This window comes from Haematobia irritans, chromosome 4 (genome assembly GCF_050003625.1).
Source record: "Haematobia irritans isolate KBUSLIRL chromosome 4, ASM5000362v1, whole genome shotgun sequence".
Taxonomy (NCBI): Eukaryota; Metazoa; Arthropoda; class Insecta; order Diptera; family Muscidae; genus Haematobia; species Haematobia irritans.
This window is the reverse complement of record NC_134400.1, coordinates 82,306,543-82,323,461: the sequence shown is the minus strand read 5'-3', so window position 1 is coordinate 82,323,461 and position 16,919 is coordinate 82,306,543. Positions and strand designations below refer to the sequence as shown.

At 35.4% G+C, this 16,919-nt stretch overlaps 1 protein-coding gene across 1 annotated transcript in view; it reads left to right on the top strand.

Moving 5' to 3' along the window:
- LOC142236422 (uncharacterized) overlaps positions 1–16,919 on the top strand; it is a 31,430-nt gene that overhangs the window by 13,723 nt on the left and 788 nt on the right. Inside the window, exon 3 of the mRNA XM_075307657.1 lies at positions 14,046–14,164. Coding sequence (XP_075163772.1) covers positions 14,046–14,164 — 119 coding nt within the window. The remainder of the gene's footprint in view (positions 1–14,045; positions 14,165–16,919) is intronic.

Below are 16,919 nucleotides of genomic sequence, written 5' to 3'. Positions count from 1 at the left end.
CGAATTTTGGCAAAACTCGAAAAGCCGAAGTATTCCACGTTTAGTTTCCGAATTTTTTCCAAAAATTTTTCAAATTTATTTTAATGTTTTCAAAAATTTCTTCAACATGTAAAACTCCCTAAACTGTGTGTCTAAAGAACGTAGTTAATATCGTTAAAATCGGAATTGTCCATTTTGTGAGTAAAAAATCGTCAAAATGCCGATAAATCGGCAAAATTGGCAGCCCTGAGTGGTTCATTTTGATCGTTTCTCTTATCTTCACAAGTGGAAAGAGAAAGTAATAAACATAAATGCAATCACTATGATCGAGATTGTTGATATTTAGTTGCATAGGGCGTATTTGTTCCATATGCATTTGTTTTGATTAGAACCCCTCAGAGATCACATGTTCAAAGCATAACAGGTTGGCTGATAAGTCCCCGGTCTAACAAAGAAAAACACATTTTTTTGTCAAAATTCGCTTTTATTATTCAACATAGTTCCCTTCAAGAGCGATACAACGATTATAACGACCTTCCAATTTTTTGATACCATTTTGGTAGTACTCCTTCGGTTTTGCCTCAAAATAGGACTCAGTTTCGGCGATCACCTCTTCATTGCAGCCAAATTTTTTCCCTGCGAGCATCCTTTTGAGGTGTGAGAACAAGAAAAAGTCGCTGGGGGCCAGATCTGGAGAATATGGTGGGAGGGGAAGCAATTCGAAGCCCAATTCATGAATTTTTGCCATCGTTCTCAATGACTTGTGGCACGGTGCGTTGTCTTGGTGGAACAACACTTTTTTCTTCTTCATATGGGGCCGTTTTGCCACGATTTCGACCTTCAAACGCTCCAATAACGCCATATAATAGTCACTGTTGATGGTTTTCCCTTCTCAAGATAATCGATAAAAATTATTCCATGCGCATCCCAAAAAACAGAGGCCATTACTTTGCCAGCGGACTTTTGAGTCTTTTCACGCTTCGAAGACGGTTCACCGGTCGCTGTCCACTCAGCCGACTCTCGATTGGACTCAGGATTGTAGTGATGGAGCCATATTTCATCCATTGTCACATATCGACGGAAAAACTCGTGTGTATTACGAGTTAACAGCTGCAAACACCGCTCAGAATCATCAACAGGTTGGCTGATAAGTCCCCGGTCTAACAAAGAAAAACACATTTTTTTTTGTCAAAATTCGTTTTTATTATTCAACATAGTTCCCTTCAAGAGCGATACAACGATTATAACGACCTTCCAATTTTTTGATACCATTTTGGTAGTACTCCTTCGGTTTTGCCTCAAAATAGGCCTCAGTTTCGGCGATCACCTCTTCATTGCAGCCAAATTTTTTCCCTGTGAGCATCCGTTTGAGGTCTGAGAACAAGAAAAAGTCACTGGGGGCCAAATCTTGAGAATACGGTGGGTGGGGAGGCAATTCGTGAATTTTTGCCATCGTTCTCAATGACTTGTGGCACGGTGCGTTGTCTTGGTGGAAAAACACTTTTTTCTTCTTCATATGGGGCCGTTTTGCCGCGATTTCGACCTTCAAACGCTCCAATAATAATAGTCACTGTTGATGGTTCTTCCCTTCTCAAGATAATCGATACAAATTATTCCATGCGCATCCCAAAAAACAGAGGCCATTATTTTGCCAGCGGACTTTTGAGTCTTTCCACGCTTCGGAGACGGTTCACCGGTCGCTGTCCACTCAGCCGACTGTCGATTGGACTCAGGATTGTAGTGATGGAGCCATGTTTCATCCATTGCCACATATCGACGGAAAAACTCGGGTGTATTACGAGTTAAAAGCTGCAAACACCGCTCAGAATCATATCCAAATATTGATGAATGATCAATTATCAACACGTTCCTTTGATATCTTTAAGGCCTCTGATATCTCTATCAACTTCATTTTACGGTCATTCAAAATCATTTTGTGGATTTTTTGATGTTTTCGTCGGTAACAACCTCTTTCGGGCGTCCACTGCGTTCACCGTCCTCCGTGCTCATTTCACAACGCTTGAATTTTGCATACCAATCAATTATTGTTGATTTCCCTTGGGCAGAGTCCGGAAACTCATTATCAAGCTAAGTTTTTGCTTCCACCGTATTTTTCCCCTTCAGAAAACAGTATTTTATCAAAACACGAAATTCCTTTTTTTCCATTTTTTTCGCAATAACAAAAGTTGCTTCACAAAAGACGCTCTATCTCACAAACTAATTGACTTACAGACGTCAAATTTTGACACGAATCATTTGAAGGTTGGTACTATATAAAAATAATATGCATTTAATACAAGCGACGCCATCTATGTGTCAGACCGGGGACTTATCAGCCAACCTGTTATTTGCATAGACCAAGGAAGGTATAGACATCTCAAGTGAATTCACCATGGTTTTGCGCAGCCAAGTGACTCAATTACTTTTTGGAAAACGAGAATAACCGTACAAATCAGTCAATTTGCATTATACAAAAGGTGTGGATGGATAGCATTTTATAAGCTTTTACAATATTTGGTGTTTCAACAAGAGAACAAAGGAAAGAAGACAAATTAAAGCCAAATTAAACAAGTATATACGGCCGTAAGTTCGGCCAGACCGAAGCTTATGTACCCTCCACCATGGATTGCGTAGAAACTTCTACTAACGACTGTTATCCACAATCGAATTTCTTGGGTTGCGGTAACACTTACCAATGGCAAGGTTTCTTAAAACTTCCTAAGACCGTCTTCTAAATTGCAAGGTAGTCCATACGTAGTATATATTAAACTAAAAAAGGCCGATTAAATACGTATATAATTATGTTTGACAAAATTTTGTGTAGAAATAAAATTTTGATAACAGTTTCTATAGAAATAAAATTTTGGCAAAATAAAATGTTGACAACATTTTCTATAGAAGTAAAATTTGGACAAAATTTTCTATAGAAATAAAATTTTAACAAAATTTTCTATAGAAATAAAATTATGACAAAAAATTCTATAAAAATAAAATTTTGCCAAAATTTTCTATAGAAATAAAGTTTGAAAAAATTGTCTATAGGAATAACATTTTGAAAAAAAATTTCTATAGAAAGAAAATTTTGGTAGATTATTTTTGGCTCGAGTGGCAACCATGATTATGAACCGATATGGACCAGTTTTTGTGTGATTGGGGATCGGCTATATATAACTATAGACCGATTTTGACCAAATTTGGCATGGTTATTAGCGGCCACATACTAGGTTAGGTTAGGTTAAAGTGGCAGCCCGATTAAGATTCAGGCTCACTTAGACTATTCAGTCCATTGTGATACCACATTAACTAAAAGTACCTATTACATATGGGCACTTCTAGTTTTAACCGTTGAACCTTCTCGATTATTTTCTTCTGTTGAACCAACCAGATTGTTCCAAAAACATTAGCAAACTGCTTAAGTTAACGTTTTCCAGGTCCGCTAGTAATCTGAAGCTATATGCCCCTAAAATTTGCTTACGCCTTACACAAAATGCAGGACACTCACACAAGAGGTGTTTTATTGATTCCTTTTCCTCCGCATCATGACAGCTCATACAATAGTCATTATACTTCGCACCAATAGTTTTTGCAAAATCGCCTATCAGGCAGCGACCCGTTGTAGCAGATATCAGGAGTGATATCTGGCGTCTCGAGAACACTAGCATATCTAGTGTGCGGTTTAAGTTTAAATGGGGCCATATTTGCTTGGTGTCGTTACAACCCTTACAATTCTCCCATCGAACATTTGCCATCATGACAGCCTTCTCACGCAGTAAGAGCTTGCAGGTAGCCAGAGGCACACCAACAGATTCTAGTTCCCCTGGAATATGTAAGGTAGTTCCTAGCCTTGCTAGCTCATCTGCTTCGCAGTTCCCCGGTATGTTCCTGTGGCCAGGCACCCATATTAGGTGAATATTGTGCTGCCAAAGTGTAACCATCTCATTGAGAGACTTGCGGCAGTCGATGGCCGTTTTCGAGTTGAGGAACACAGAGTCCAAGGATTTTATTGCAGGTTGACTGTCTGAGTATATATTAATGCCAATATTGCTTGGAGCATTACTTCTCAGCCAATTCACCACTTCTCTTATAGCTAATATTTCAGCCTGAAAAATACTACAGTGATCAGGTAATCTTTTCGCTATTCGAAGTTCCAGATCTTTAGAATATACTCCGAAACCCACTTGGCCATCCAATTTGGAGCCATGTAGAAATCTATATATCTTTTATTCCCCGGGGTCCGTGTACACCACGCCTCACTGTTGGGAATTAGTGTCTCAAACTTTTTGTCGAAAAGTGGACTCGCCAAAGTGTAATCCACTACGTTAGGCACATCTGGCATTATTTTGTGGACCGAACTGTGACCGTAACTTTTTTCCGACCACAGCGATAGCTCGCGCAACCGCACAGCCGTTGTTGCAGCTGACTGTTTGACCAAAATGTCTAAAGGCAATAGATGCAGTATGACATTAAGGGAGTTTGTTCCTGTCTTGCTGAATGCACCTGAGATACACAAGCACGCCATACGCTGAACTTTGTCTAAACTTGTCGGCTGGTGAAGTGCCGGCCACCAGACTACAACACCATACAGCATTATAGGTCTAACCACTGCCGTGTATAGCCAATGTACAATTTTTGGTTTTAGTCCCCACTTTTTCCCTATTGCCTTTTTGCACGAGTATAAACCTACCGTTGCTTTCCTCGCCCTTTCTTCAATATTAAGCTTAAAGTTCAGCTTCCTGTCCAAAATAACGCCAAGGTATTTTGCACACTCCCTAAAGGGAATTTCAATACCCCCTAAGGAAATGGGCCTAACCGTGGGAGTTTTGCGATCTTTGCAGTACATGACTATTTCTGTCTTTGCAGGATTTACCCCAAGACCATTATCTTTCGCCCATTTCTCAGTCATCCGGAGGGCTCTCTGTATAATATCTCGAACTGTTGATGGGAATTTTCCCCTGACTGCTAGCGCCACATCATCTGCGTATGCCACCACTTGTATCCTTTCTTTTTCTAGGGAAACCAGAAGGTCGTTTATAGCAACATTCCAAAGAAGAGGTGATAGAACTCCTCCTTGAGGAGTGCCTCTGTTCACATACCTTTGTATGTTTGCTTGTCCTAGTGTGGCTGAAATGCGTCTCTTCCTTAGAAGTTCGTCTAACAGCCTAAGTATACCTGGATCAACATTCAGAGTTGTCAGTCCATTTAATATCGAGCTCGGATGGACGTTATTGAACGCCCCTTCGATGTCCAGAAATGCCACGATTGTGTATTCTTTGACATATAGTGAGCTTTCAATAAAGCTGACTAGTTCATGTAATGCGGTCTCAGTAGACCTGCCTTTCGAGTATGCATGTTGTCGTTTCGAGAGCAAACTTGAATCGACGCTAGTTCTAAGATAAATATCTATCATCCTCTCCAGAGTCTTAAGTAGGAATGATGATAAGCTGATTGGTCGGAAATCCTTCGCATTCGAGTGAGAGGCTTTTCCCGCTTTAGGTATGAAAACGACTTTTGATTCTCTCCACTTTCGTGGAATATATGCTAAGTTGATACATCCTATATATATCGCCGACAACCAGGGGATAATTCTGTCAGCCACCGCTTTTAACTCCGCCGGAGTAATTCCATCAGGTCCGGGGGATTTGAATGATCCAAAGCTATTTAACGCCCATTTTATTCTAGATTCTGATACAATTTCCTCGATAGGAAACGACCGCTGAGCCACTGTGGCACCGCCAGTGCATGGTTCAACCGTCTGATTTCCGGGAAAATGTGTGCCCAATAGTACCTCCAGCGTCTCCTCACTGGACGTTGTCCAATTGCCATCCGATGTTTTAAATGAAACCTGGAGCGGAGCTCGTAGGTGCTAGCACCTTCCGTAGTCTGGAAGCCTCGGACGTATTCTCAATGCTGCTGCAGTAATGATTCCAAGAGTTATGCTGAGCCTTTCTCAGTTCTCGCTTGTATCCTCTCAGATTCTTCTTGTAAGCGTCCCAATCCACAGGAGCTCTGGTGGACTTTGCTTTGTTAAAGAGCTTCCTGCACGATTTCCTCATATTACCTAACTCCGTAGACCACCATGGTGGTCGATTTTTCCCCCTTGGCTTCCCTTTAGGGCATGCAGCTTTCAGTGAAATGTTGAAGGCCTTAGTAATCCTCTCCACTGCGTGTTCGATAACTTGCACAGTGCTCATATTTGTCTCTGGTATTTCCGGTATCATCATATTGAACGATTCCCTATACCTATTCCAGTCAGCTTCCCTAACATTTGGCGGAAATATGGTCTTGGTGGTATGAACATCAAATTTGAAACTGATGTAGCGATGATCTGAGAAACTGTGTTCACTTAAAACATGCCACTCAGATATCATTTCATTCAGTTCTTGCGAGGCCAAGGTGATGTCCAAAACCTCTTGCCTGTTTTTAGTGACAAAGGTTGGGGCATCTCCCTTGTTGCAAACTACCAGATTAGTACGCATTCGCATCGCATCCCATAATGAGTTTCGTCTTTGTTTTCAGTGACTCCTCAACTAAGGTCTTAACGGCACATGGAGGCATCTCCCTGTCATGTCCCATATAGACCGAAGATACCCAATATTTGCATTTGGCTATTTCTAAATTGGCAACGACAGTGTCTGCATTGCACATTGAAGGAAGCAGAAACAAGCTAAGCTCGTTTTTATCAATTATACAGGCTCGAATTACATCATTACCAGTATACTGCAATAGTTTGAACCCCGGAGTACTTAATTCACATATTTTGTTTCTATAAACATATGGTTCTTGAATAAGAACTATGTCTATGTCCCCTTTCATCAGGAGAACTTTTAAGGCAGCACATGCAGCCTTACAATGATGAAGATTTATCTGGAGGATCCGTTACTTCTGATTCAGACAGAGGCTTGTCCATTTCTGAATCCTTTAGCTTATCGTTTTTATACACCTTCATTTGGATATAATGAAAGCCATAACATACACGGCCCTGAGACTTTGCTAGATGTGGCAAAGACTGAGTGTTCAATATAAACACTGCATGCCGTCTTGGCCCATCCACTTCATCCAAACGGCCAACCTTCCAATCAGCTGTTGGAAGATCTGGATTGCATTGTTTCAGTCTATTTAAAATAGATTCAGGGTCAGGAGGGTTTGCATGTATCCACGCATGTGCTCTTGGTCTAGCCGGTATGTCTTTCTTCTCGACTAACTCTAGAGCAGCTCCTTCCCAAACTTCACCAATTAGTATCAGAGCAGCTTTAAAACATTCTATAGACCTCTGGTCCTCAAATGCGACTGGCTTAAATCGTCCTTGATACCAACCAGCCTCTTGGTGTCGAGGATCTGGGCCGGGAAACTTTTCCAGCACCTGTGAGTAGACGCCAGACAAAGCATTCTCAATTTCCCCCCATTTTTGCTTTGGAACCATACCGTCCAATGCTCCTTTATTTATGATAGCCATCACAAGGCTGTCTTTAGCAACTGAGGCAAACGATCGTTGATCCCTTTTGGAGGATGGCAGCTCATCCGGTGATCGTTCCCTTTTTCCAGCCTCAAGAATTCCTTGAGCCCATTTTAAGGAATCGCTTTGTTTAGCCGACAACGTGCTTGGGTCGACTGATCCTAATTTCTTTAGGATAAACAAAGCATTTCTGCGTTCTTTGAATCTCTTTCGTGAGGGATTACCTCCTTTTGATGCCGTTACCTTGGAAAAGGTCCGACTTGTCAAATTGTCGCCACCTGTCGACCCGTCTACAGGTCGACTAATTGGGCCTAACTCTTGGTCATTGCCCAAATTTATAACTTCAGTCGATACCCGTCCACTGGGCCCTGAAGTTAGCAACCCAGTGGATGTCTTTGAATTTCTCTGCATGGTGGCCTAATATCCCACCACACTTGAAATTCGTAGTAGGTACTTATTACGATGATTTTATCCGCTATTAAAAAACACGTCCGTTCCGTTCGACGGTTGAATAATAACCCCACATACTAACACCACGTTGCAAATTTCAACCGGTTCACCCAGAAAAAAGTGACCTCTTCTTTAAGTTAAAATGAACTCATTGTGAAGACAGTTAAACTTCGTATAGCGCCAAAGACATTTTTATTTGTTTGAACGATGTGATTTTCATAGAAATTAGCTAGAATGCATTCCATATATTAGTTAACATTTTCCTATATTTATGTACCACTATACTACAGAATGAAAAAATTTAACTGAATTGAATTCATATATGGAATGATTTTATTGAACTTTTTTCATTCATTTGGACAAATCTTACATATTTGTGGTAAACTTTTACTTCAAATTCTTGTTAGTAGTGTTGCTTTGTTGTGGTTGATTTAGTAAATAATCTTTTCTTATTTTGTCTTCTTTTAATTGTATTGGGAACCTAAAATGTTTTGTCATATTTCATATTATTAATTAATTTATTTTTATACTATTTTATACATATCTATATTTATTAATTAATTTATTTTTATACTATTTTATACACATTTATATTTATTATATACACGCATATGTTCTCACATTGTCATAACTTGATTTGTACTTTATTCATAGTTAGTAGTCCGTTGTAATTTATATAAATTGGCCGCTAAGTGGCTTCAAATTACATGATGAAAATAAAATAAAAATAAATAAATAAAAAATTTAGAACTGCTTACTTCGTTTTTAAATACAATTTTATGTATTTATATAAGCAATTTTTTCTTCAATAAAATACATGTTTTATTAATATATTAAATATATTTATTTAGAATCAACAGCATCGACTGGCCTTGAAATATTAAAACACATTTTTTCTTCTTCTTCTAGTACCTTTCACTTTGAAGTTGCTGCCTAGCAATTTTGTCCACCTTTTACAATTTCAATACCTACAAAAATAAACAAAAAAATCCTAAACCAATTTTTTCACAAAAGGTTAGCGTCACTGAATATTACCTCATAATTGAAGATTCCAAAATGAAGTCGAATGAAGGGGTTGTTATTCTGCTGGTGTTTTCTTTATTTATAAACCAATTTTCAAAAAACCAACATTTTTCTCACTAATTTAAAATAACAAATATTTTATATATTTTATTTGTTTTTTATTATATTATTTTACAATATAATTTTTTAACAATCTCTCCGTATACCATATCAACGCGATTCCAACTAAAAAACAACCCACGGCAAACATATCGATTACATCGATGACAGGTATCGATTACAGGTAGATAAAAGAAATATAGGAAAATTTCCTATATTCTAACATGTGTGTTAAGTTTTGATTGAATACTTCTTAGTACGAATGAACTAAAATATTTTTCTATGCCAAGTGTTATTCGTATGTTATGTATGATAAGTTTTCTATAATAAAGGAATTCAGTGTTATCGTTGTATTAGTACAATGCCATGCCTTATTCTAGTTAATGAACTATTCCTAACTGATTTCAGTTTATGATTTTTTACTGAAACAAGTAAATTTTATTATTTCATACAAAAATTTAACTGAATGAAAATAAAATGGCTAAACTAAAATGATGACACTTTTTTCTGGGTGTTCGGATGAATTTTGCTTCTCCAAGAGACTCCGGAGATCAAATCTGGAGAACGGTTTATATTGGGGCTATATATAATTATGGGCCGATATGGACCAATCCGAGTCCATATCGTGTTTGTTAGAGACCACATACTAACACCACGTTCCAAATTTCAACCGAATCGGATGAATTTTGCTCCTCCAAGAGGCTCCGGAGGACAAATCTGGGGATCGGTTTATATGGGGGCTATATATAATTATGGACCGATATGGACCAATTTTTGCATATACTAACACCACGTAACAAATTTCAACCGGATCGGATGAATTTTCCTCCTCTAAGAGGCTCCGGAGGTCAAATCTGGGGATCGGTTTATATGGGGGCTATATAATTATGGACCGATATGGACCAATTTTGCCATGTTTGTTAGAGACCATATACTTACACCATGTACCAAATTTCAGCCAGATCGGATGAAATATGCTACTCTTATAGGCTCCGCAAGTCAAATCTGGGGGTCCGTTTATATGGGGGCTATACGTAAAAGTGGACCGATATGACCCATTTGCAATACCATCCGACCTACATCTATAACAACTACTTGTGTCAAGTTTCAAGTCGATAGCTCATTTCGTTCGGAATTTAGCGTGATTTCAACAGACGGATGGACAGACGGGCATGCTTAAATCGACTCAGAATTTCACCACGACCCAGAATATATATACTTTATGGAGTCTTAGAGCAATATTTCGATGTGTTACAAACGGAATGGCATCCTATGGTGGAGGGTATAAAAATCACTTAATTGCAGACGAAAAAGAGCCCTCTACGGTGTGAAGACAAACCACAGCGCTGTGAATTCACTTGAGATGTCTTATATTTAAATGGTCTAAGATATTTCTTTTGAACAGCTGGATTACAAGTTTAGTGACAACTACACAGAAAAAATATTTTTTGTCTTTAATCACGAAATTAATTGAACCAATTAATTTTTAATTGGAAAGTATTCAATCACAGATAGTATTAATCACATAAGTTAATTAAAAAATTAATTGTTCCAATTAAAAAAATAATTGATAAATTTTTTTGTGATTGATTTTTGTTTCAATTAAAAATTTGTTGAACCAATTAAATTTTTAATTGAATATTTTTTATTTATTTATTTAGTTATTTACACAGCATAATTAGCAGCTGGTTACAGTAAAATAAAAAGTATGACGCTTATAATACATTAAAAATAAAATAAAATATATCTATATAATCTATTTTAGAAATTGTAGGGACAATAGAAGATTTATAGGCAGGATTGGGACTAAGAATTGGATACAAACAACAAAAAAACAAGAGAAAAAAGAAGAGAAAAAAGATAAGATAAGGAACAATTTTACAACAAGAATTGGGAATATAGTGTAAAGCTGGAGTAAATTCATTGCGGAAAAACTGGGATACCAGGGATAGAATGGGTTTTGTATTAGACGAATTATGGGTCAGGAACTAAGAGAATCAGGAACTAGGATGAATCAGGAACATGGTGATAGCAGGAATAAGGACAGCAGGAACGGATACAGGAAATGACGCCAAAGCATAGTAGGAGCATAGTAGGTATGTTGAAAGGAAGAAATTTAGGCAATTACAAGTCAGGAACCAGGAAGAATCAGGAACACAGCAGTATAAGGAAATGGAAAATAAAATCGGAGAGAATAATATCGCTTGAATGGGAGTTATTGCAGGAACATGGTGATATCAGGAATCAGGAACACGGTGATAGCATGAATAAGGATAGCAGGAACGAACACAGGAAATTACGTTAATGGACAGGAGCATAATAGGGAGTTATTGCAGGAACAGGCAGGAACAATAAAATACGAAATACGATATAGTTATAGTTGACAACCCATTAGAGCATAAAACTAATCCATAAGGATAGCGCGTTTTATACAAGATATGGAATCAGTGAGTGAAAATAAATTAAAAGAATGGTTAAACTCAATTATAAGACGATTCAATGGGCTATTGGCCTCGTAGTTGTACTTGAATAATGGTAGTCTCAAGGGCAAAAAATGTCTCATTGGTCGACTTGGTACAACAAAGTTCAAGTGTCCAATCAAGAAATCTGAGTCAATCATACCATTAACCAACTTCACAAAATTCTATTAAAATTTTAATTGGAAAACTTTTGGTGATATGTTTCTCTGTGTAGTATGTTAAGAGCTTAATAACATTCTCGATTTTAATAATTTTCAGTCAGGTCCCTCAAGTAAATTACTCATAAAATTATTAGTGAGTCACTACACCCAGAAAAAAGTGACCCCTTCTTTAAGTTAAAATGAACTCATTGTGAAGAAAGTTGAACTTCGTATAGCGCCAAAGACATTTTTACTTGTTTGAACGATGTGATTTTCGTAGAAATTAGGAATAATGCATTCCATATATTAGTTAACATTTTCCTATATTTATATACCACTATACTACAGAATGAAAAAATTTAACTAATTTGAATTCATATATGGAATGATTTTATTGAAATTTTTTCATTCATTTCGACAAATCTTACACATTTGTGGTAAAACTTTTACTTCATAATTAGAACTGCTTACCTTCGTTTTTAAATACAATTTTATTTATTTCTATAAGCAATTTTATCTTCAATAAAAGACATGTTTTATTAATATATTGAATATATTTATTAAGAATCAACAGCATCGAATCTCTTTGAAATATTATAGTTTATTATTCCACTATTTCCAATTTCCGTGTGGTATTATCAACTGTAAAACGCACTTTTTCTTCTTCTTGTACTTTTCACTTTTAATAAGTTGCTGCCTAACGATTTTGTCCTCCTTTTACAATTTCAATACCTACAAATATAAAAAATCATAAAACATTTTTGTTGCAAAAGGTTAGCGTCACTGAATATTACCTGATAATTGAAGATTCCAAAATGAAGATATTTCTTCTTTATACACTATCACGAACATTGATAGATTTATTTAAAAAACGAACATTTTTCTCACTAATTTAAAATAACAAATATTTTATATATTTTATTTGTTATTTATTATATTATTTTACCATATTATTTTTTAACAATCTCTCCGTATACCAAAACAACGCGATTCCAACTAAAAAAACAACCGACGCGCAAATATATCGATTACACCCTCGCGCAAACACATCGATTACGATGACAGGTATCGATTACAGGTAGACAATAGAAATTTAGGAAAATTTCCTATATTCTAACAAGTGTGTTTCCTTAAGTTTTGAAAGGATTGCATACTTCTTAGTACGAATGAACTAAAATATTTTTCTATGCCAAGTGTTGTTCGTATGTATGAAAAACTTTCTATTATAAAGGAAGTCGCAATTATCATTTTATAAGAAATTTTACTAATTTTGAGGAAACTTGGTTTTAGTTCGGTTTTTGTTTATTTTTACGAATGCTTTGTTATCGGTGAATAAAATTTTCTTTTTCAGAAGTAAATTCTTATACCCAGCGAAGAAAATAGTATGAGTAAAATTCCATGCCTTATTCTAGTTAATGAACTATTCCTAACTGCTTACAGTTTAGGATTTTTTTTACTGAAACGAGTAAATTTTATTATTTTTCACAAAAATTTACCTTAATGGAAATAAAATGGATAAACTATATTGATGAAAATTTGTCCTTTAGTTTCGAAGGCACTTTTTTCTGGGTGTATATTTCTAATCGTGAGTGTGAGTCTTTAAACGATTTTCGTGCATGAGTGCACATTTTCATTACGTGAGTGTGCCTGAGCGTGAGGCCTACCAAAATTGAAGGCGGATAGATTACTTTTATGAATAAAGTAAAAAATGAATCCACAGAAGTTTTCTTAATTATTAACTACGTAACGAATTATGTGTGAGCTAGTGGATACATCTTGTCGCACACTGTATATAAGTTATGGGTTCTGAGACCAATATTTCGATGTGTTACAAACGGAATGACTAAGTTATGTTAGTATTCAGCATTGAAGCTGTATACATTTTCGCGGTTTTTATGGAACAAATAAGTGTTCCAATTAACAATTTAATTAAAAAATTTAATCGATGTCGACTGCAAAACTCAATTAACTGATTTAATTAAAAAGTTAATTGGAAATCGGATTGAACTAAATAATTGGTTTAACTAAATAATTGGTTTAATCAATTAAAAAAATGGTAGAGTTTTCCAATCGACATTGATTAAATTTTTGATTGAATCAATTAAAAAATTAATTGAAATTTTCGCATCAAATCAATTAATTTTTTAATCAAATATTTTTGTATGCCCAATAAAAACTGTGACTATCATTTTCATGATTGAAGATATTTCAATTAAAAAATTATTTGGATCAATTAATTTCGTGATTGAATCATAATTTTTTTGTGTATGTCCCCAATCCTATAAGATAGAAATATCAATGAATATAAAAAAAAAAACAAGTAAACATGAAATTAAACCATCATGGATATAGTATAGATCCATGCTTTTATAGTGATATAAAATACACTAAGAATTATTTTGTTAACTTTTTTTATTACAGGAAGTTGAATGTACAGTTGTTGCACAAATTCCCCTACCATATACTAATGTAATTACGTGTACTCAAGATGGATATATTCTATACTCACCGGGTGAAGAAGGATCACTTGAATGCTACAGGTAATACCACACATTAATTGCATGTAAATTCTTATATATAAAAATGACGTGTATGATCGTGATCGATAAACTTAAAAACTAATCTCATTTTGGATTAATTAAATTTACCATAATAAGTACTTATTATGAATTTCAAGCGTGGTGGTATATTAAGCCACCGTGCAGCGAAATTCAAAGTCATCCACTGGGCTGCCAACTTCAGGCTCCAATGGACGGGTTTCGACCGAGGATATCAATTTGGGCAATGACCAAAGTTAGTCCCAATTAGTCGACCTGTAGACAGGTCGACACATTGCGAAACATCTTTGGGAAGTCGAACCCTTCCTACATCCGGAAAAAAGTGACCCCTTCTTTAAGTTAAAATGAATTCATTGTGAAGAAAGTTGAACTTCGTATAGCGCCAAAGACATTTTTATTTGTTTGAACGATGTGATTTTGATAGAAATTAGGTAGAATGCATTTCATATATTAGTTAACATTTTCTTATATTTATGTACCACTATACTACAGAGTGAAAAAATGTAAGTGAATTGAATTCATATATGGAATGATTTTATTGAACTTTTTTCATTCATTTGGACAAATCTTACATATTTGTTGTAAACCTTTTACTTCAAAATTAGAACTGCTTATCTTCGTTTTTAAATACAATTTTATGTATTTATGTAAGCAATTTTTTCTTCAATAAAAGACATGTTTTATTACTATGTTGAATATATTTATTAAGAATCAACGGCATCGAAATATTAGTTTATTATTCCACTATTTCCAATTTCCATGTAATGTTATCAACTGTAAAACGTAATTTTTTCTTCTTGTTGTACCTTTCACTTTTAATAAGTTGCTGCATAACGATTTTGTCCTCCTTTTACAATTTCAATGCCTACAAATATAAAAAATCATATACCAATTTTTGTTCACAAAAGTTATTGTTCTGAATGTTACCTGATGAATGAAGGGGTTGTTATGCTGTTGGTGTTTTCTTTCTTTGTACACCATCACGAACATTGATAGACTTATTGTTTGTTATATATGTTTAATAATTTTTAAAAAAAAAGAAAACTTTTCTCATTAATTTAATATAACAAATATTTTATTTGTTATTTATTATTTATTATATTATTTTTTAACACTCTCCGTATACCGTAACAACGCGACTCCAATTAAAAAACAACCCACGCGCAAACATATCGATTACATCGATTACAGGTAGACAAAAGAGATATAGATATATTTTCTATATTCTAACAAGTATGTTTCCTTAAGTTTTGAATGGATTGAATACTTCTTAGTACGAATGAACTAAAATATTTTTCTATGCCAAGTGTTATTCGTATGTATGATAAGCTTTCTATAATAAAGGAAGCCAGAATGATCATTTTATAAGAAAGTTTACTAAATTTGAGGAAACTTGGTTTTAGTTCGGCTTTTGTTTATTTTTACGAATGCTTTGTTATCAGTGAATAAAATTTTCTTGTTCAGTAGTAAATTCTTATACCCAGCGAAGAAAACAGTATTAGTAAAATTCCATGCCTTATTCTAGTTAATGAACTATTCCTAACTGCTTTCAGTTTAGGAGTTTTTTACTGAAACAAGTAAATTTAATTATTTCACACAAAAATTTAACTTAATGGAAATAAAATGGCTAAACTAAATTGATGAACATTTTTTCCTTTAGTTTCGAAGACATTTTTTTCTGGGTGTAATGTAACGAAATCAAAAGGTGGTAGTCCCTCAAGATAGAGGTTCAAGGAAAACAGAAATGTGTCTAGCACATGAACGAGGCACCCTACAAATAAGTTTACAAAAAGAAATGTAAAAAAACTTTAAGCTTACTTTTACCATGTAAATTCTTTCAACAAACATTACGCATTAAATAATCATGTTGTATTTTGAACAAAATCGACGCACTCATTTTTGGTCTGATTTAGAGGTGTGCACGTGACACGAAATTGTCGTGACTCACGAAAATTTTCATGGCAACGGCATAAGTGTGCGTCAGCGTGATTAACAAACCAAAATGTCGTGCGTGAGCGTGAGTCATGAAAATAATATCTTCGCGAGTGTGTGTGAATAACGAATTATCCCACTCACCAACATAAAACCCTTAAGATTTAAATTCATTTACAATTTTAGTGACACCTGGGATGTTAAGAGTGTAATAACGCTCTCGATTTTAATAATGCTCATGTTTTCAGACACGTCGCTAAGATAAATTACTCATAAAATTATTCGTGAGTCACGACATTTTTCTTGAGTCACGGTATTTTTCGTGAGTCACGACATTTTCGTGTGTGAGTGTGCGTGAGTACAAATTTTCTTTTCGTGAGTGTGCTTGAGCGTGAGTCCTACCAAGCAATATCGTGCGTGAGTATGATTTTTCCGTCGTGAGTGTGCGTGAGCGTGAGTAAGCTATTACTCACGAATTCGATTACATTCAAGATAATATTTGCACAAAGTCTCATTTTTCAGGAATGTTAAAAAAAAATCCTTAACAAATTCAAAAAAGAAGAATACGCTTATTGCAATGGGATGTTCCAAGCCAAAATTATCATGTGCTACTCGGTGGTGTATTGACGGATTGTCCTTGCTCATAAGTAAGTTAAACAAATTTCTGCATAAATTGACAGCGAAGGAAGGCCATTAGTTAAGTAAAGATTTTTATAAAATCTGTTAAGACACTTTTTGACTTATTAGAGCCAGTTGCTATACTAAATGAAAACTGTCAAAACTCTAGCTACTCAATCGACTATGC